The sequence below is a fragment of the Coregonus lavaretus genome (genome assembly GCF_964263955.1).
Source record: "Coregonus lavaretus genome assembly, chromosome: 21".
NCBI lineage: Eukaryota > Metazoa > Chordata > Actinopteri > Salmoniformes > Salmonidae > Coregonus > Coregonus lavaretus.
The window spans coordinates 12,635,610-12,654,036 of record NC_140008.1 but is presented as its reverse complement, the minus strand read 5'-3'; the positions used below and the strand labels follow the sequence as shown (position 1 = coordinate 12,654,036).

Below are 18,427 nucleotides of genomic sequence, written 5' to 3'. Positions count from 1 at the left end.
TCACCTGCTTTTCCATTGGTGTATCCATCCATATTTTCATCATCAACAGGAATTTTCTCATATTTGCCATGAGCAGTCATCACAAATTTGTACTTTTTACCAGATGGATTGCCCTGAAAAGCATAGAGACTGATTTAGAACAGAGAGAATTTGCCACAGTATATTATACACTGTTTGACACAGAATATTCAAATACTGTACGTGTGTATTGATGTGTGTGTGTGTGCGTGCGTGCATGCGTGTGTGTGTGCGTGCGTGCATACATGTGTGTGTGTGTGTGAGCGTGTGTGTGTGTGTGAGCGTGTGTGTGTGTGTGTGTGTGTGTGAGCACGTTCACCTTTGCTCCTGCTCCTGAACTCCCAGGGGATGTTTCTCCAATGATCTCCCACATGTTCTTTTTCTGCATCACGTCACCAGCTTTTACATCCTGGGGAATGAACAGCACCAAACAGCAACTCTTCAAATGCTTTCTGGAGAGTTGTATATAAAATGCTTTTGGGAGCCATGCAAGACAAGCAACCCTCTGTGCTTTGGTTCTGAACCACAGGAGGTTGGTGGCACCTTAATTGGGGAGAACGGGCTCGTTGTAATGGCTGGAGCGGAATGAATGGAATGGTCTCAAATACATCAAACACACGGTCAATTGCCATTCCATTCACTCCGTTCCAGCCATGTTTATGAGCTGTCAGCAGCCTCCACTGTTCTGAACGTAGAACTCTACGCCCCACTAGATGTCAACCTTGGATAAGGCTGACTGTACACACACATCTCTGATTCTCTGCATGCCTGGTGCACTACAGCTGTGCTACAAACACTTCCATGTAGAACAGTTCAGAAGGAAAAAAGGGAGGTAAGGGAAAGAGAGCGAAAAGAGCAGTTACCTTGAGAAGGGAAGACGTGAAGACAGTTGAAATAACAAGAATGAGGAATGAAAGTATAGGAAGTAGATACGCAGATGCTGTATTTTGATGAAGATGATTCAGTCTCTCTAAAGGGGATGAGAAAACCCAGTGTGACTTCTTACTACATTGTTGAACCAGAAGCCACTTCTGTGAAGGCGATGCCAGTGCTAGAGAATAGTGACGGAAAAGCGGTTGGCGGTAGTGTGTGCTCCGCAGGCAGACTGTGGTGAAATGCAGAGCCAAATACAGTAAACGTATACCAGTAGAGGCTGCTTAGGGGAGAACGGCTCATAATAATGGCTGGAACGGAGCGAATGGAATGTCATCAAACACCTGGAACCCATGGAAACCATGTGTTTGATGTATTTGATACCATTCCACCGATTCCGCTCCAGCCATTACCATGAACCCGTTCTCCCCAATTAAGGTGCCACCAACCTCCTGTGACGTATACCCATATACACTATATACTGTACTGTACACGACTGTTCTGAGCGAGACTTACAGCTGGTCTTGATGGGGAACTGCTGCTGGTGCCATCTGGGTTCCCCTTCACCCACTGGGTGATCATGTCCGCCACGCCCACCTTCAGACTCTCAGCATCCTGCTGGCACACACACACATACACATATTTCCACTCAGGCGTTCATCAAGACACTTCCATTCCCTAGTCTCTTGTGACAGACTGTTACTGATAAATGTAGCTGTCCAGCACACACACAAGATTTGGTTTTGGTTTTGGGTGCAGAGATTAGGCAGCTCTCTTTCGTCCATACGAGGTTATACACCATTAGGCTACAGATGTAGGATCTTAATTTGATCACCCTGTTGCAGGAGAACTTTCCTGCAATGCCGAAAATGTTAAACCTGCAGTGCATTTGAGGTTAAAAAGGCTTCTGAAGTTTGTAATTTCCATTTACGGAAAACATATCAGCCCCTACAATAATGCCCATCAACTATAATCCACATAATACTTCATATTTCCTGTGGCTGCAGGATTATTTTCCTGCTGTAGCAAACTGGCTCAAGACTGCTGCTCTGTGGCTGCATCCTTCAGACTGCCATGCAACTTATTTTCTGTAATTTACTCTCCATTGTCCTCTCACTCATCTCCTTTCAAGCTAGCCTGTCTGGTCCATTGGCCTGTAGATTAATTTTCTTTAGGGCTACTCCTGCGGTGAAAGCTGTTAGCATGGTGCTAGAAAGGGTAAGACATACTGTATCTCTGGGGGCAGGTTAGCAGCTACTGCTACAGATGTAGGATCTTAATTTGATCACCCTGTTGCAGGATAACTTTCCAGCAATGCAGGAATTGTAAAACTTGTAATATATTTGTGGTTTAGAAAGGCTTCTGAAGTTTGTAATTTCCACTTTGAAATTTCAGACTTGATTTTCCTTTACGAAAAATTTATCAGCCCCTACAATAATGTCAATTAATTGTAATCCACATAATAATTAACATTTCCTATTGCTGCAGGATTATTTGCCTGCTGTAGCAAACTGGCTCAAATTAAGATCCTACGTCTGTACATGCTATGGAATACCTCTGAGGTACCGGAGAGAGGGGTGGGGGGAAACCACACATTTGTCGTAGAGAGTTAAAATAAACAACAGCCATAAGGGGCTCAGATCTGTACCGCCGTGGCTCACATGCTGTTTGTTATTCCTCTCTCCCCGGGGTCAAGCTGCCATGCCTTTCTGGTTACCTCAAAGAACCCTGGCCTGCACACGATGAATGGGATACAGTAATTAAAGACATCACATCGGGGAGAGGGGGGGCTGTGGCCTGGGGTGGGAGGACTATAAACAGAGGTCTGAGATCACAACCATACAATAGCATGGAGAGTAGCATTGGGACAGATATAATTAGACATCTGCACAGTGTGTAAATGTATTTTGAAAGAGAGCTAGGTAGATTTCTGTGTCTCCAGTCTAGGCAACAACACATCTGCCACGCTGCTCCTCAAAACAGGGGCCCCTCAGGGGTGCGTGCTTAGTCCCCTCCTGTACTCCCTGTTCACCCATGACTGCGTGGCCACGCACGACTCCAACACCATCATTACGTTTCCTGACGACACAACGGTGGTAGGCCTGATCACCGACAATGACGAGACAGCCTATAGGGAGGAGGTCAGAGACCTGGCAGTGTGGTACCAAGACAACCACCTCTCCCTCAACGTGAGCAAGACAAAGGAGCTGATCGTGGACTACAGGAAAAGGAGAGCTGAGCACACCCCCATTCACATCGACGGGGCTGTAGTGGAGCGGGTCGAGAGCTTCAAGTTCCTTGGTGTCCACATCACTAACAAACTATGATGGTCCAAACACCCCAAGACGGTTGTGAAGAGGGCACGACAATGCCTATTCCCCCAGCAGACTGAAAAGAGTTGGCATGGGTCCTCAAAAAGTTATACAGCTGCACCATCGAGAGCATCCTGACTGGTTGCATCACTGCTTGGTATGGCAACTGCTCGGCCTCCGACCGCAAGGTGCTACAGAGGGTAGTTCGTACGGCCCAGTACATCACTGGGGCCAAGCTTCCTGCCATCCAGGACCTCTATACCAGGCGGTGTCAGAGGAAGGTCCAAAAAATTGTCAAAGACTCCAGCCACCCTAGTCATAGACTGTTCTATCTGCTACCACACGGCAAGCGGTATCGGAGCGCCAAGTCTAGGTCCAAAAGGCTTCTTAACAGCTTCTACCCCCAAGCCATAAGACTGCTGAACAGCTAATCAAATGGCTACCCAGACTTTTTGCATTGACCCCCCCTTTTTTTTACGATGCTGCTACTCGCTGTTTATTATCTATTATCAATGCATAGTCACTTTACCCCTACCTACATGTACATATTACCTCAATTACCTCGATGAACCTGTAACCCCGCACATTGACTCGGTACCGGTACACCCTGTATATAGCCTCGCTATTGTTATTTTATTGTTGCTCTTTTATTTTTTACGTTAGTTTATTTAGTAAATATTTTTCTTAACTCTTACATTAAGGGCTTTTAAGTAAGCATTTCACGGTAAGGGTTACACCTGTTGTATTCGGCGCATGTGGCAAATACCATTTTAATTTAATTTGACAGTATAACTCCAGGCAGATACTGTATGTAACGAGCATTCACATGTTTTGTATCCATAAGGTTCAATTTATGTTGTTGGGTGTATAATGTTCAGTCATTGGCGATGGTGAGAAATGACTTAGACTTCTATGACTTTATTAATTCATGTGTATGTAACGTTATAGGGGTGTTTCCTTGCCTTGGTTGGTGTGCCTTTGGTCGGGCACTGGTTCCAGGCCTCCCCAGCCTCAAACAAATTCTTCTTGGAGGACACTGCCTCAGGCGACATGGGAATGTCCATCAGGCCCTGTTTGGCTGCCTTGATCTCCTGGGAGTACTACACAACATAACGATACAATATACTTTATTGACCATTTGCATGGACATTTGCATATAACAAAACTCCAGATCAAAAAGCATATTTATCAAGCTTGTTCACTGATATTCATCTTATGAAGTCTAAAAGAAACGTGAGATAATGTCTAGAGGCTTTTTATAGTGGAGATGAAGTTTATAAATTGCCTGGCTGGACTGATGAGACAGTGGATTGCGCAGTCAGGTGGAACAGAGTAAATAGGCATTTTAACGTCATAGATTTAGCCGGTGGTAACTTGTGGAATAGACACCATCTGGAATGAGGTTTTAACCAATCAGCATTCAGGATTAGACCCACCCGTTGTATAAAACACAGCATAACATACATTTTACATTTACATTTTCTCATGACTGTAAGTCGCTTTGGATAAAAGCATCTGCTAAATGGCATATTATTATTATTATTACATTTTAGTCATTTAGCAGACGCTCTTATCCAGAGCGACTTACAGTTAGTGAATACATTTTTTTTTTTTATACTGGCCCCCCGTGGGAATCGAACCCACAACCCTGGTGTTGCAAACGCCATGCTCTATCAACTGAGCTACATCCCTGCCGGCCATTCCCTCCCCTACCCTGGACGACGCTGGGCCAATTGTGCGCCGCCCATGAGTCTCCCGGTCACGGCCGGCTGCGACAGAGCCTGGATTCGAACCAGGATCTCTAGTGGCACAGTTAGCACATAATTAGACACAATGAGTAACAAAGTCTAGAAAAACAGTGAACATGGCATGCTAGTGATCTGATGATGCAATAGGGACTTCATGGGAGAGCAGTAGGAGGGCCCCACACACACAACTACTCCCATGTACTTATAGTATGACTCAGGCACCACTCAGGAGATGAGAAAGCAAGCTAAGCCTCAAATGCCCATCAATCCTCTCCCAAATTATAGAGTAGACAGGTGGTTTGACGGACTGGGCCTGACTAAGGCCACGTGACTGACTTTGATGTGTAAACAGTGATATCGACATGTTTCCATCCAATTGTCGACTGATTTTCATGCAAATATTCTAAAAACAACATGCACAATTTCCCATCAGAGGGGTGTATCCATCAAACTGACGTTGCGGATAAAAGGCTGTGCGTGACGACGTAGAGCAAATACAAATATTTTAAACTCTACTGATGGTTTTGTTGGTAAAAATATTGCATTATATTGCGAATGTGCCCACTCTGGTCTATAGTGCGGGTATAGCCTACAGTCAAGCATTGATCATCATGTCACTAGAATAAGACCCTCAATATTTATTGGAAAGGAGCATCAAGCTCATCACGTGCACTTTCACCACCCTGTGAAGTTCATCATAACTTATTTCATCTGACTCTAGCCCAAAACAACGTCATGCTTTCCCAACGAGTCGTAGTGGGAGGACCACAAAACATATCATCGCGTGACTCCCAGTTTACCTCGATATGATGGTTTTTATATCAATATTTGGGCATAAATGCGTTTCCACAGACATTTCTTGCATAATTAATTTTACAGACACAGAAAGATCCCACCTTGTATAGCCTATTTTGTTTTGTCGACATTTGGAAAGTTTGAAGACAAATTTGCTGTTTCCATCAGGCCTGTCGTGACATGTTTTATCTGACGTACTTTACTCGCATAAAAAGGTTGGATGGAAAGCTGGTTACTAAGGCTGATATGAGACTGACTCTGAGTTACAATATAACTATGTATGTGTGATACTGACACAGTGTGTCACCTATAAAGAGGCAGAGAAGGTGGCAGAGAAGTCTGGCTGAGTAGTCACCAGATGAAAGCCTTCATCACAGCCCCCATCAATGGGGGATCTGTCTGTCGGGATGGAGGGAGGGAGAAAGGGGGAGAAACAAGGTGGGAGCTAACCTCGATGGCGGTGGTGTATTGCTCCAGCCTGTCATCGATCTTGGTGAGGAGAACAGGGGGCTGTGTCTTCTTGAAGCTGTTGCTGTATCCAAAATAGAGACGCTCGGTCAGAGGGTGAAATACAACACAAGAGGACAAATGGTTGGGGGAAGAAAAACAATAACGTTTTACTATCTCATCTGACTGACAACAGGCCTGCAAGTGAGCAGGGATCATCCTTTCCCTCCCCTATTGAAATATCCTACTGGGGACAGACGTCAGTTCGATGTCTAGTTTTGATTTTTCATTTGTTTAAGTTGTCAACTAACGTGAATTCAACGTGAAATAAACAAAAAATATCACCATGTCATTGGATTTAGGTTATAATTTGGGTAAAAAACAGACACAATTCTCTTACGTTGATGACTTTTTTCAAATCCAGTCAGTTTTCCACGTTGATTCAACGTCATCACATGTAATCTTTGGGTTGAAATGACGTGGAAACAAAGTTGATTCAACTAGTTTTTGCCCAGTGGTTTCAGTGTGGTGATACACCCCCTTGATAAAATGAGCCATTTGAATCTGCACTGCCATCAGACAGGGGATGGGATTGCATGGCCTCTTGCAGGGACTTCTGTCAACACTGTCTTTCAGGCCCAATATGAGGCTTGTTCGCTGACCACAGTGGGACCCAGTGCGAAGGACCCCTACCCAAACACACACACACACACACCGCTAGCTGCCTAAAAATCCACTACACAGAGCTAATGTCAGACATACCGGGTGGGTCCAATCTGAAAATACTGAGCCTATTCCCTGCATTTCAAAATTGCCCCCAAAGCTATTTATATTAGTAAGAGAGCTCCCATGGAAGGCATGAGTCATTCGCCTGATAGGGCTGGCTAGTTCTTCAGGCATGGCAGGATGGTTTTAACATGATAAACGTGCACGGCCCACAAATCTTTATTTGAAGGGTCTTTTGCTCTGCAAAAACGTTAAAATTGGGTTGGCTAAATGATGTCATGCTATCTTTCTGCATGAGAGAAGGCTGTTATAAGTAAAGGGGTGAAGGAAGCCGTCTGTCACCCATAACTTCTTCTCCAGAATGCTTTGATTTGGTCTAACAGTGTTTTTACACACATCAAAGGACTATCACTAGTGATGTCATCACTGAACTCTCCCTCCGACCTAAACTCTCCCTCCGTCCTAGACTAAAACATGACGTCACACTCAATTCTTCAGATCTCAAACCTGCACCTGGATGATAAAGTCGTTATTATGCCCTGTTTTCATTCACACTCTCCATATTATTTTAACCCTGGCCTGGCCTCTACTACTCCAACTGCTCAGAGCTTTTTACCGCTGATAACTTACTACTGCGGTCAGACTGCATGGAGCCACACCACAGCCCCACAGTCCAGAGCTATAGCTCACCAGCCACCAGAGAGAACCCAGCCAGCCCAGGCTCCAGCCCCCACATCTGGTCAGAGTTAACCAAGCCATAAATCACCCAGGCTGACAAAGGTGATGCACTGAGAGAGGTTTAGAGGTCACCGCTGGCCCTCTTCTTCTATGTTTACTTTTACACACCAGCCATTTAGCCGGCATAACTGCTGTTCTGCCATAGATAGCACCTCTCCATCCAGGCATCCGCAGGGGGGCCCAGTGGGACTTTGGTCAACTTCAAGTTACAACCAAGATTAGAGAGAAACTATGTGAGAGTACAATTGGAACAACAGAGGTTGTGAAATTTGTTTGTTTGCTTTGTCTTATTCAAAATGCCTCGTTTGCTTGCATGATGCTCACCTTTTCTTTAGGGATCGGTTCAAGGATTCCGTTCTCTCTGTGATCTGAAAAAGATGAAGAGGATGTTGAAGGTGATTGTTTTGGAATTGGAATAGAACAGTGAAGTGTTCCATGACTTCTAAAATTGTCAGACTGGAGATTCTCATGATCAATGTGATGTTAATCACAGCCCTGTATTTAGCCTGACGCAGCAGATCTCTTCCAAGTCAAACAGAGCAATGTTCTACTGGTCTTTTTCAGCTGTCTCCATCGGCCTGTATCTGTCCGTTCATATCATCAGAGAGAGAGTCAAGCTGACTGCCTTAATCCAAGGTTTACTGCAGGCATAATTATAATGAAATCAGGGTGTGGGAAGGCTTCCAAAACCCATTCCTTACCTTGAATCGGTGTATTTACTGCATTACAGACTGAATCATAGTAAAGAAAATGTGTTTGGGATTACAAGTTTTAGGCTAGTCATTATCAAAATACTAATATTTGTATGAGAGGAGTTCTAGTTTGAGGCAGGGTCATAATGTCCTGTCCTCTACCCTTGGTTGCCAAAGGGGTCATACTTCAATGGATCCAGCACTAAGCTCTGGTTCCTCCCACACAAAAGGATCCCTTATGTTACTGTTCACTGTCCAGCCCTGGACCTGAATCAAAGAGCACAGCCTGTCGACCCCAACTCACAGAGCATGTATGTTCTCCTGTCAAACTATTCATTCTCTCTCTAAAATTACACACATAATCAGAGAGAATCTCATGACAGCGCTACAGATGCAGGCCCAAGGAAACAACCACCGCAACCCCGTAACCACATAACCCTGTACAGTCGGGTTAGAAAGTAAAAATAAGAGATAGTGGATGGAAACGTAATATTATTAGTAGCTGAACGTGTTGCCTGTCAAGGAGACGATAAGGTGACTGAATGCTACATGCAGTGAGTGCATTTATGACAGATGAGAGGTACATGATATATGCATCTGGTTGTAAAAATGTAATTAGCTATCTCAATGATCTGACTGATATATTAAAGTCAGAGTTGAGCCAGGCTCATAAAGCAAGCTCATAGGGTTGGGGTGTTAGAAATGACATCCAGCTCTAAAAGGTTATCTAGGGTCCTTACTGGAATCTCCTTGCAGAACACAAAGCCAGTAACTGTGATTAGGCTTCATATCCTAATGGGATCTGAGTGGATTATAAACCCTGTGGAATGCATCTGACAGTCAACAAGTCTAATGAAATGATACAAGAAGCAGGAACATGGTACTATACTCAACCCTTCACAACATGTCATGCAGTGTAAATGCTAAAATCAAACAAATGAACCCATGGAAACACTATCTATTAGCTACTGACAGTATATCTATATTAACTAACTGAATAACTTACTACCCTACTTTTTACAGAGCGAGGTGGAAGGAGTGAAGGACAGTAACACAGAACAGTGTAAACACAGGCTGTCACAGCGACCGTTTGGCCTTGGCCTGAAAAACTATGACATTGTATGGTCTCTGCCTTTTTCATTCACTGGAATGGAGGTATGTACATAGAGACATGCTGTCAGAGAAAACTAACATCACACAGACAGAGACGTGGTTGTATTGACACAAAACAGTGAATAATGATCGACTTCAAAGCTGCACATGTCTCACACACACACACACACAGATCGCAAACCCATACGTAAATGTGTGTGACCTGATCACACTACATGCATTGTGGTGGAGACTGTGGCAAATTCTGACATTTAAAACACACACATGCAATTTACAGGCTTAAAACTGAACACAATAGCTGTAAAGATGGTATAAAGTCACATTTTAGTATTTTTTTCTTTGTTTTAACAATAATACAAAGTACCGAGCAATTTAATTTGAAAAAAATACTGAAAGCAAAGGTATCATTATAATCTCATAAGAACAGTACTTGTCATTTATGACCATGGGCAATGATGACAAACCTTGGCTACATAGACAGAGGAAACAGACAAGTTAGCTACCTTGTAGATGGAGCCTTTGGGACTGAGCGGGCTAAACATCTCATCTCCGTCCACGCTAGAGGTACTGAGGCTCTTCATCCTCTCTGCTGCCTCCATCCTCCTCCTCTCTATGTCCTCCTTCATCCTCCTCTTCTCCTCCTGTACATGAAGACACAATGGTTCAGTACACTCCTAGTTAAAAGGGTTCCAAAAAGGTTCTTTGGCTGTCCCCATAGGAGAACCCTTCTTGGTTCCAGGTAGAACCCTTTCTGGTTTCAGATAGAACCCTTAATGGTTTTAGGTAGAAACCTTTTGGGTTCAGTGTAGAACCTTATGTGGAAAGGGTTCTCCATGGAACCTAAAAGGGTTTTACCTGGAACTAAAAGGGTTCTACATGGAACCAATCAGGGTTATTCAAAAGGTTATCCTACGGGGACAGCCTGAAAACCCTTTTAGGTTCTAGATAGAACCTTTCTTTCTAAGAGTGTACCACATGTGATCATAGCTACGTTACACATGTATCATAGACTCCTGTTGGAGGCAAAGGGGTGGCTCATTTAGTGAGTGCTATATTCAACTGCTGTATACCTGCTTAGCTGATTTAAAGCTGCTTTTGCATGTGTTTAACAGAGTGATGGGTCGTTCGTGAATGAACAGCTCTTTTGGAACAGATCTTTTTGGTGGACGTCGGAAATCACATCGGTGAAAGAGCCGTTCATTTGGCTCCTTGATTTGCATACTGCTAGTACTGTTTTTTGAGATCCAGACATCGATTATCTGCAGATAAAAACATTACCTGAAGGACATTCTCACTGCAGGAACAATAGATAGTCGGAGAGAGCCTTATTCAGGTCCATGCACATTTTTGCAGATGTATCTTTGGCAGGTGATGTAATAATGTGGTCAGGTAAAAATGTATTTGAACTCACATTTCACTATCTGACATAATGGTAGGCAGATCTTAGGCTTTACATTCACAATTTGCAATGTTTTCATTCTTCTAGGTACATTTTTAAGCACTACTGAACGAAGAGCCATTTGGGTGCTAAATTAATGGCTCTTTTAGGTGAACGGAGCCAAATTATCCAGCTCACTGAAAAGACTTGGAATGCCCATCACCATTTATTCTCCTTCTGTGTGTGTATCTTGAGGCCGTAGGCTTCACAGTATGTCTACACAGTAGTTGACCATCACCTCCTCCTTGGCTAGACGCTGTTGCTCCTCCTCCCTGCTCCTGCGCTCCTCCTCCTTCCTGACCTGGCGTCTCTCCTCCCTCCTGCTCTTCAGCGCCTCCAGCTCCTGCTCGGCCTCAACCTGCTTGTATCTGAGCTGCTCAAGCTCCTGGTTCTCCTTCTCCGCGTGGCTCCGTCGGATCTTCTCCAGCTTGGCCTCTGTCTCCAAGATGGCCTCCTCCTCAGCCTCTGCCGCTGCCACTTGTACCACAGCCCTGGGAGAGATGGCGGGAGAGATGGAGGGAGAGATGGAGGATGACTGCATGGAGGAAGAAAGGTGGATATATAGAGGTGGAGGATTTGAAGAGATGTCTCTGTCTCCTAATAGTTTTCACCATCCTGTTGGTTTAGAATGTGAAACATCTAGGAGTCACAATGTGAATTGCAATATGATTTGCTTACCATGAAACTGAATTTGGAAGCAGATCTAGTGAGACATATCCATATACCACAATACGCCATGATTTACCTGGGAGCCCTTAATTTGGTTTTGGCAATGTATGATGTCACTTTCTCCCCAGCTGCGTCTCCGTTGGCGTTGCCAGGCTTTGTCTCTGTATGCAGAACGACTTTGGATGTGTACGAGACCTTCACCTCTTTTCTCTTCTCTTTCACCTGGAGTTGCAAAGAACATTAAACATCTCCAAAGTTGACTACTTCAACTAAATACATTTTTTAATAATCATATTCATCATTTATATTTTATTAATTAATCACATATTGGCCTATATATATTTTTGTTGTTGTTGGGTCATTTTTTTCAGTAATGCTAAAGAGTACCTCCTTCTCAGCATCTGGTCTTTGGTCCTCCTGTCTCTTCTTCAGCACTCTCATCTGCTCCTGCCTCTGTTTCTCTGCCTCCTTGTCTCTCTCCCTCTCTTCTCTAACCACCTCCTCCTCTTGCTCCCTCCCTTTCCTCTCACTTTCCTTTCTTTCCCACCTCTTCTCCTCTTCATCCTCCGCTTCTGCCTTGTGCCATCTCTGCAGGCGAGAGGTGGATGGGGTGGGGGTGGATGTGGTGGGGGTGGATGAGGTGGGGGTGGCTGAGACAGAGAGGGTATATGGTGTGGGGGGCTTTGCGGCACCATTCAGGGGCCTCTGGTCCTGCTCCTCTGTGGCCTGACTGAGCTCCTCCATACGTTGGGCCTGCTGCCTGCGTCTCTCCAGCCGCTGTGTCCAGTCACTGAAGCCCTCATCCTCCTCCATAGAGGGAGAGTTGCTGCTGGGCTTCAGATCACTCTCATACCTGGGACACAAAGAGGAGCATGGAGAGATAGAACAGGTTAGGTCACCATTCAGATGAGCATCATGAGCTAATCTTGGTTGAGTTTCCAAAACCTTTGTAGCACTAAGATCATCTTAAATCCATTGGTAGGCAATGGATTAAAAAGGATCTTAGTGCTACCAATGTTTTGGGAAACTCACCCCTAGTCTGAGAGGGAACTAGACTTTGCTAGCTTCAGTTTATAACATGAAAGACCTATAGGGGTATGTGAAATCAAGGATTGCCTAACCCAGGGGTTCCCAAACTTTTTATCTCGGGGTCCCCCTTCCGGCATTGGGGAACATCGTGCCCCCCCTGCGCGCACGCACCACGTCTATTTCTATGGGCACAAGCACTGTTCATGACACAAACTGTTCACACCCCTCTTGTTGGTGGAGAGTATTTAGCAGGTTTAAAGCTTATTTCCTGCAATTCTACACATTTTGTCATGGGGTGCAAAGAAAATGTGGCAGTTTTAAAACGAATTTTCTTGCAATTCTATTCTATTTTGCCATGTCTAATGTGTATTCATGTGATATTTGAGTGACAAAAAAATTACAACAATATGGGTTAACAAACCTAAATAAGAAAATGTTAGCTGACGTGGGCTAGTTGATCTGGACATTTCTCACAAGTTATAAATAGCTCTCTAAGGTATGCAATGACTAACATGACAAGAGGAACTGATGATGCACTACCCAATTTCGAAATTGCACCTTTCATTCTACTATTACAACTTAAGTTTATAGAGTAAGTTTATAGCCAGACAGAGTTCCTTAAAAAACTCAGTCTGTGTCACGACTTCCTCCGAAGCTGCCTCCTCTCCTGGTTCGGGCAGGCTTCGGCGTTCGTCATCACCGGCCTTCTAGCCACTGCCGCTCCTCATCTCCTCATTCCATTTGTTTTGTCTTGTTTTTATACATACCTGGTTCATATCCCTCATCAGTCCCTGTATACGTATTCCCTCTGCCCCCCATGTCTTTGTGTGCGAATGTTTCATGTGGAGGTGTCGATAGCTCGGTGGAGCTTTATGTACTGTATCGCCGGGATATTCACCCGTGTGTTTTGTTTTTCTCGAGTGCGCCATTATACCACACTGTAGTTGTTTTCCGCATTGCTGCGAACCGCTGTATTGGCCGAATAAACCATTTATTCTGTGATTTACAGCTCCTGCGCCTGACTCCGTCCAAATCACCCGCTACAGAATCACACACCCAACAGCATGGAGTCAGCAGGAGCGGGGAATATGCCTGGAGTCGTTGAGCGGAACCAGCTTAGCGACCAGATCCAGCCACCCACACCCCAGTGCCCAGAGTATTCACCTGTCTCGACCGAGGGAATACTACGGGACAGTGGCCCGCTGCCAGGGCTTCCTCCTGCAGCTGGACCTCTATTTTACCACCATCAGCCCGGATCCATCAGATTGGGAGAAGGTGTCCGCCCTCATCTCCTGCCTCTCGGGGAAAGCCCTGGAGTGGGTCAACGCGGTCTGGAATGAAGGAGGATAGGCTTTGGACAACTACGGAGAGTTCGCTCGCCTCTTCCGTGCAGTCTTCGATCATCCCTCCCGAAGGTAGAGAGGCGGGCGAGCGTCTGGTCCATCTGAGGCAGGGGACGAGGACCGCGCAAGACTTTGCCCTGGTTTTAGAACTCTAGCGGCTGGGTCCGGGTGGAATGAGCGGGCCCTCATTGACCACTTCCGATGCAGCTTGCGTGAGGACCTCCTAAGGGAGCTAGCCTGCCGGAATACCACGTTGACCTTCAATCAACTGGTGGACATGGCCATCCGGTTGGACAACCTGCTGGCTTCGAGAGGACGTCCTGGAAGTGGCCTGCCCGTTTCACCCCCCTTCAACCCAGATCAAGTTCCGATGGAGCTGGGTGGTGCAGCGATCCGGGAGAACAGAGGACGGCAGATCCAGTGTCCCTCTTGTGGCAAGAAGGGACATTCTGCTGCACGCTGTCGTCAGAGTTCTTCTGGGTCTGGAGGAGGCAGGCAGGGCACTCTCGTGTCACCCCAGGTAGCACATACCCACACTCGTTCAGAGCCCTCTGCTGCGCATTTCACCAACCACGTCAACTTCCCTGATTACACGGTAGTTCCCCAGTGTAAGGCACTGGTCGATTCAGGCGCAGCTGGAAACTTTATGGACAGGTCTTTAGCTAATAGTCTACGTATTACATTGGTTCCCCTGTCCATTCCATTGCCCATCAAAGCACTTGACATTCGACCATTAGGGTCAGGTTTTGTTAGGGAGGTTACAGCACCAGTCACTATGATTACGCAGAAGACCCATAGGGAGCAAAACACCTTTATATTATTGAGTCCCCTGATTTCCCTGTTGTGTTGGGCCTTCCCTGGCTAGCACTACACGACCCCACCTTTTCATGGCCGCAGAGGGTTCTCACGGGGTGGTCACGAGAGTGTCAGGGTAGGTGTCTAGGTGTTTCCGTTGGTGCAACCACGGTGGAAAGTCCAGACACTACCTCCACCGTGCACATTCTTTCCGAATACCTCGACTTGGTGCACTCATTTTTCAAAACGCAGGCGACCAAATTACCACCCCATCGGGCGGGGGATTGCGCGATAATCCTCTGGTTAGATGCTGTGCCTCCCAGGAGTCATGTATATCCCCTGTCGCAGGCTGAAACGGAGGCTATGGAGATATACGTCTCCGAGTCCCTGCACCAGGGGTTCATTTGTCCCTCCACTTCACCCGCATCCTCAAGTTTCTTTTTTGTGAAGAAGAAAGATGTGGGTCTGCGCCCTTGCATTGATTACCGTGCACTTAATCAAACTACCATTCGCTATAGTTACCCTCTACCCCTCATCTCCTCTGTTATCGAATCAATGCATGGAGCGCACTTCTTCACGAAATTAGATCTCAGGAGTGCGTACAACCTGATGCATGTCCGGGAAGGGGACGAGTGGAAGACAGCCTTTAGCACAACCACGGGGCAGTCTTCCAGTCCGTTGTGAACGAGGTGTTTCAGAACATGCTTGGTCGCGGCGTGGTGGTCTACATTGATGACATCCTGGTGTATTCCGCTACGTGTGCCGAGCAGGTGTCCCTGGTTTGCAGAGTGCTGGGCCGACTTTTGGAGCATGACCTTTATGCCAAGGCAGAAAAGTATCTGTTCTTCCAACAATCAGTCTCCTTCCTTGGATACCACATCACCACCTCAGGTGTGGAGATGGAGGGAGACCGCATTTCAGCCGTGCGTAATTGGCCGACTCCAACCACGGTAAAGGAGGTGTAGCGCTTCATTGGCTTTGCCAATTACTATCGGAGGTTTATCCGGAGCTTTGACCAGGTCGCAGCTCCCATCACCTCTCTGTTGAAGGGTGGGCCATCCCGACTCTGCTGATCTGCTGAGGCTGACAGGGCTTTCAGTAACCTGAGGACTCTGTTCACCTCAGCCCCGGTGCTGGCCCATCCCGATCCATCCTTGCCGTTCGTAGTGGAGGTGGATGCGTCCGAGGTAGGGGTAGGCGCTGTCCTATCCCAACGCTCGAGCACGCCACCCAAGCTCCGCCCCTGTGCCTTCTTCTCTAAGAAGCTCAGCCCGGCGGAGAAGAACTATGATGTTGGTGACCGGGAGCTTTTGGCTGCTGTCAGAGCCCTGACCACGTGGAGGCACTGGCTCGAAAGGGCGAAACACCCTTTCCTCGTCTTGACTGACCACCGTAACCTGGAGTACATCCAGGCAGCAAGGAGGCTGAACCCTCGCCAGGCCAGGTGGACCTTGTTCTTCACCTGGTTTGATTTCACGCTGTCCTATATACCAGGCACGAAGAACGTGAAGGCAGACGCACTGTCACGGCTGTACGACACAGAGGAGAGGCCCATAGACAACACCCCCATACTCCCGGCATCCTGCATTGTGGTACCGGTAGTGTGGGCGGTGGACGCGGACATAGAGCGGGAGTTACGCACAGAGCCATCTCCACCTCAGTGCCCAGCTGGGCTGTGGTATGTGCCGTCTAGTGGCCGTGATCATCTGATCTGATCACACGTCCCCCTCCTCTGGTCTCCCAGGCATCGGCCGTACAGTGCGCTGTCTGACCGGGAAGTACTGGTGGCCTACCTTGGCTAAGGACGTGAGGGTGTATGTCTCCTCCTGCTCGGTGTGCACCCAGAGTAAGGCACCTAGGCACCTTCCAGCGGGTAAGTTACATCCCTTACCAGTTCCACAACGGCCATGGTCCCATTTATCGATTTATTTTCTCACTGATCTTCCACTCTCTCAGGGTAACACAACCATCCTGGTCGTTGTGGACCGCTTTTCTAAAGCCTGCCACCTCCTTCCCCTGTCCGGTCTCCCCGTGGCCCTGCAGACTGCGGAGGCCTTGTTTACTCACGTCTTCCGGCACTACGGGGTGCCAGAGGACATAGTGTCTGACCGGGGTCCCCAGTTTACGTCTAGGGTCTGGAAGGCGTTCATGGAACATCTGGGGGTCTCGGTCAGCCTGACCTCTGGGTTTCACCCCGAGTCTAATGGGCAGGTGGGACGGGTGAATCAGGATGTTGGTAGGTTCCTGCGGTCCTACTGCCAGGACCTGCCGGGGGAGTGGTTGGTGTTCTTGCCATGGGCCGAATATGCCCAGAACTCTCTCCGCCACTCCTCCACTAACCTATTACCCTTTCAATGTGTTTTAGGGTATCAGCCGGTTCTGGCACCGTGGCATCAGAGCCAGACAGAAGCTCCTGCGGTGGACGACTGGTTTTGGCATGCGGAGGAGACATGGAATGCCGCCCACGTCCACCTCCAGCACGCTGTGCATCGCCAGAAAGCCAACGCTGACCCCCACCGCAGTGAGGCCCCGGTCATTGTCCCGGGTGATCGGGTCTGGCTCTCGACCCGGAACCTGCCCCTCCGCCTGCCATGCCGGAAGCTGAGCCCGTGGTTTGTGGGGCCGGTCAAAGTCCTGAGGAGAGTTAACGAGGGTAGGTATAGGTTGCTGCTGCCTCCTGATTACCATATTAACCCCTCGTTTCACATATCTCTCCTCAGGCCGGTGGTGGCTGGTCTGCTCCAGGAGTCTGAGGTGCGGGAGGGCCCTCCGCCCCCTCTGGACATCGAGGGGGCCCCGGCCTACTCCGTCCGTTCCATCCTGGATTCGAGGCGTCGGGTGGGGGTCCTTCAGTACCTCGTGGAGTGGGAGGGGTACGGTCCGGAGGAGCGGTGCTGGGTCCCGGTGAAGGATGTTCTCGATCCCTCCCTGTTGCGGGATTTCCACCATCGCCATCTGTCTCGCCCTGCTCCGCGTCCTCCTGGCCGTCCCCGAGGCTGGTGTCAGCGCGCTGCTGGAGCTGCGCGTCAAGTGGGGGGGTAATGTCATGACTTCCTCCGAAGCTGCCTACTCTCCTTGTTTGGGCAGGCTTTGGCGTTCGTCGTCACCGGCCTTCCAGCCACTGCCGCTCCTCATCTCATCATTCCATTTGTTTTGTCTTGTTTTTATACACACCTGGTTCATATCCCCTCATTCTCTCTGCCCCCCATGTCTTTGTGTGTGATTGTTTCATGTAGAGGTGTCGATAGCTCGGTGGAGCTTTATGTACTGTATCGCCGGGATATTCACCCATGTGTTTAGTTTTTTTCCAGTGCGCCGTTATGCCGCACTGTAGTTGTTTTAAGCATTGCTGCGAACCGCTGTATATTCTGTGATTTACACCTCCTGTGCCTGACTCCGTCCAAATCACCCTCTACAGTCCGGCTATAAACGGGGGATGGGGGGACTGCGCCCCACAGTTTGGGAACCACTGGCCTAACCGACTCCTAACTGAGCCTCAAAACATTATAGTCAATAATAATTGACAACCTTTGACAAAGTCAGGAAGCCCTAAAAGAATGTGGCAAGGAAGAACAAATCTGGATACAAATAACTAATATGGTCATTATATTCATTAAATCCCCTTTGAAGAAGTGCCTGTGAATCCAATCATCAGTGTAAGAGTTATTACGATCCTTTTATAGCTAAATTG

At 47.3% G+C, this 18,427-nt stretch overlaps 1 protein-coding gene across 1 annotated transcript in view; it reads right to left on the bottom strand.

The window, feature by feature from the left end:
- The window catches only part of LOC311149290 (uncharacterized protein), a 46,600-nt gene that overhangs the window by 6,521 nt on the left and 21,652 nt on the right, over window positions 1-18,427 (bottom strand). The window contains exons 3-12 of the mRNA XM_084186418.1: window positions 11,957-12,422; window positions 11,646-11,791; window positions 11,139-11,391; window positions 9,966-10,103; window positions 7,982-8,025; window positions 6,197-6,278; window positions 4,166-4,303; window positions 1,408-1,506; window positions 338-427; window positions 5-113 (exon numbers count right to left, since the gene is read on the bottom strand). Of these exons, the coding sequence (XP_084042544.1) occupies window positions 5-113; window positions 338-427; window positions 1,408-1,506; window positions 4,166-4,303; window positions 6,197-6,278; window positions 7,982-8,025; window positions 9,966-10,103; window positions 11,139-11,391; window positions 11,646-11,791; window positions 11,957-12,422 (1,565 nt within the window). The remainder of the gene's footprint in view (window positions 1-4; window positions 114-337; window positions 428-1,407; window positions 1,507-4,165; window positions 4,304-6,196; window positions 6,279-7,981; window positions 8,026-9,965; window positions 10,104-11,138; window positions 11,392-11,645; window positions 11,792-11,956; window positions 12,423-18,427) is intronic.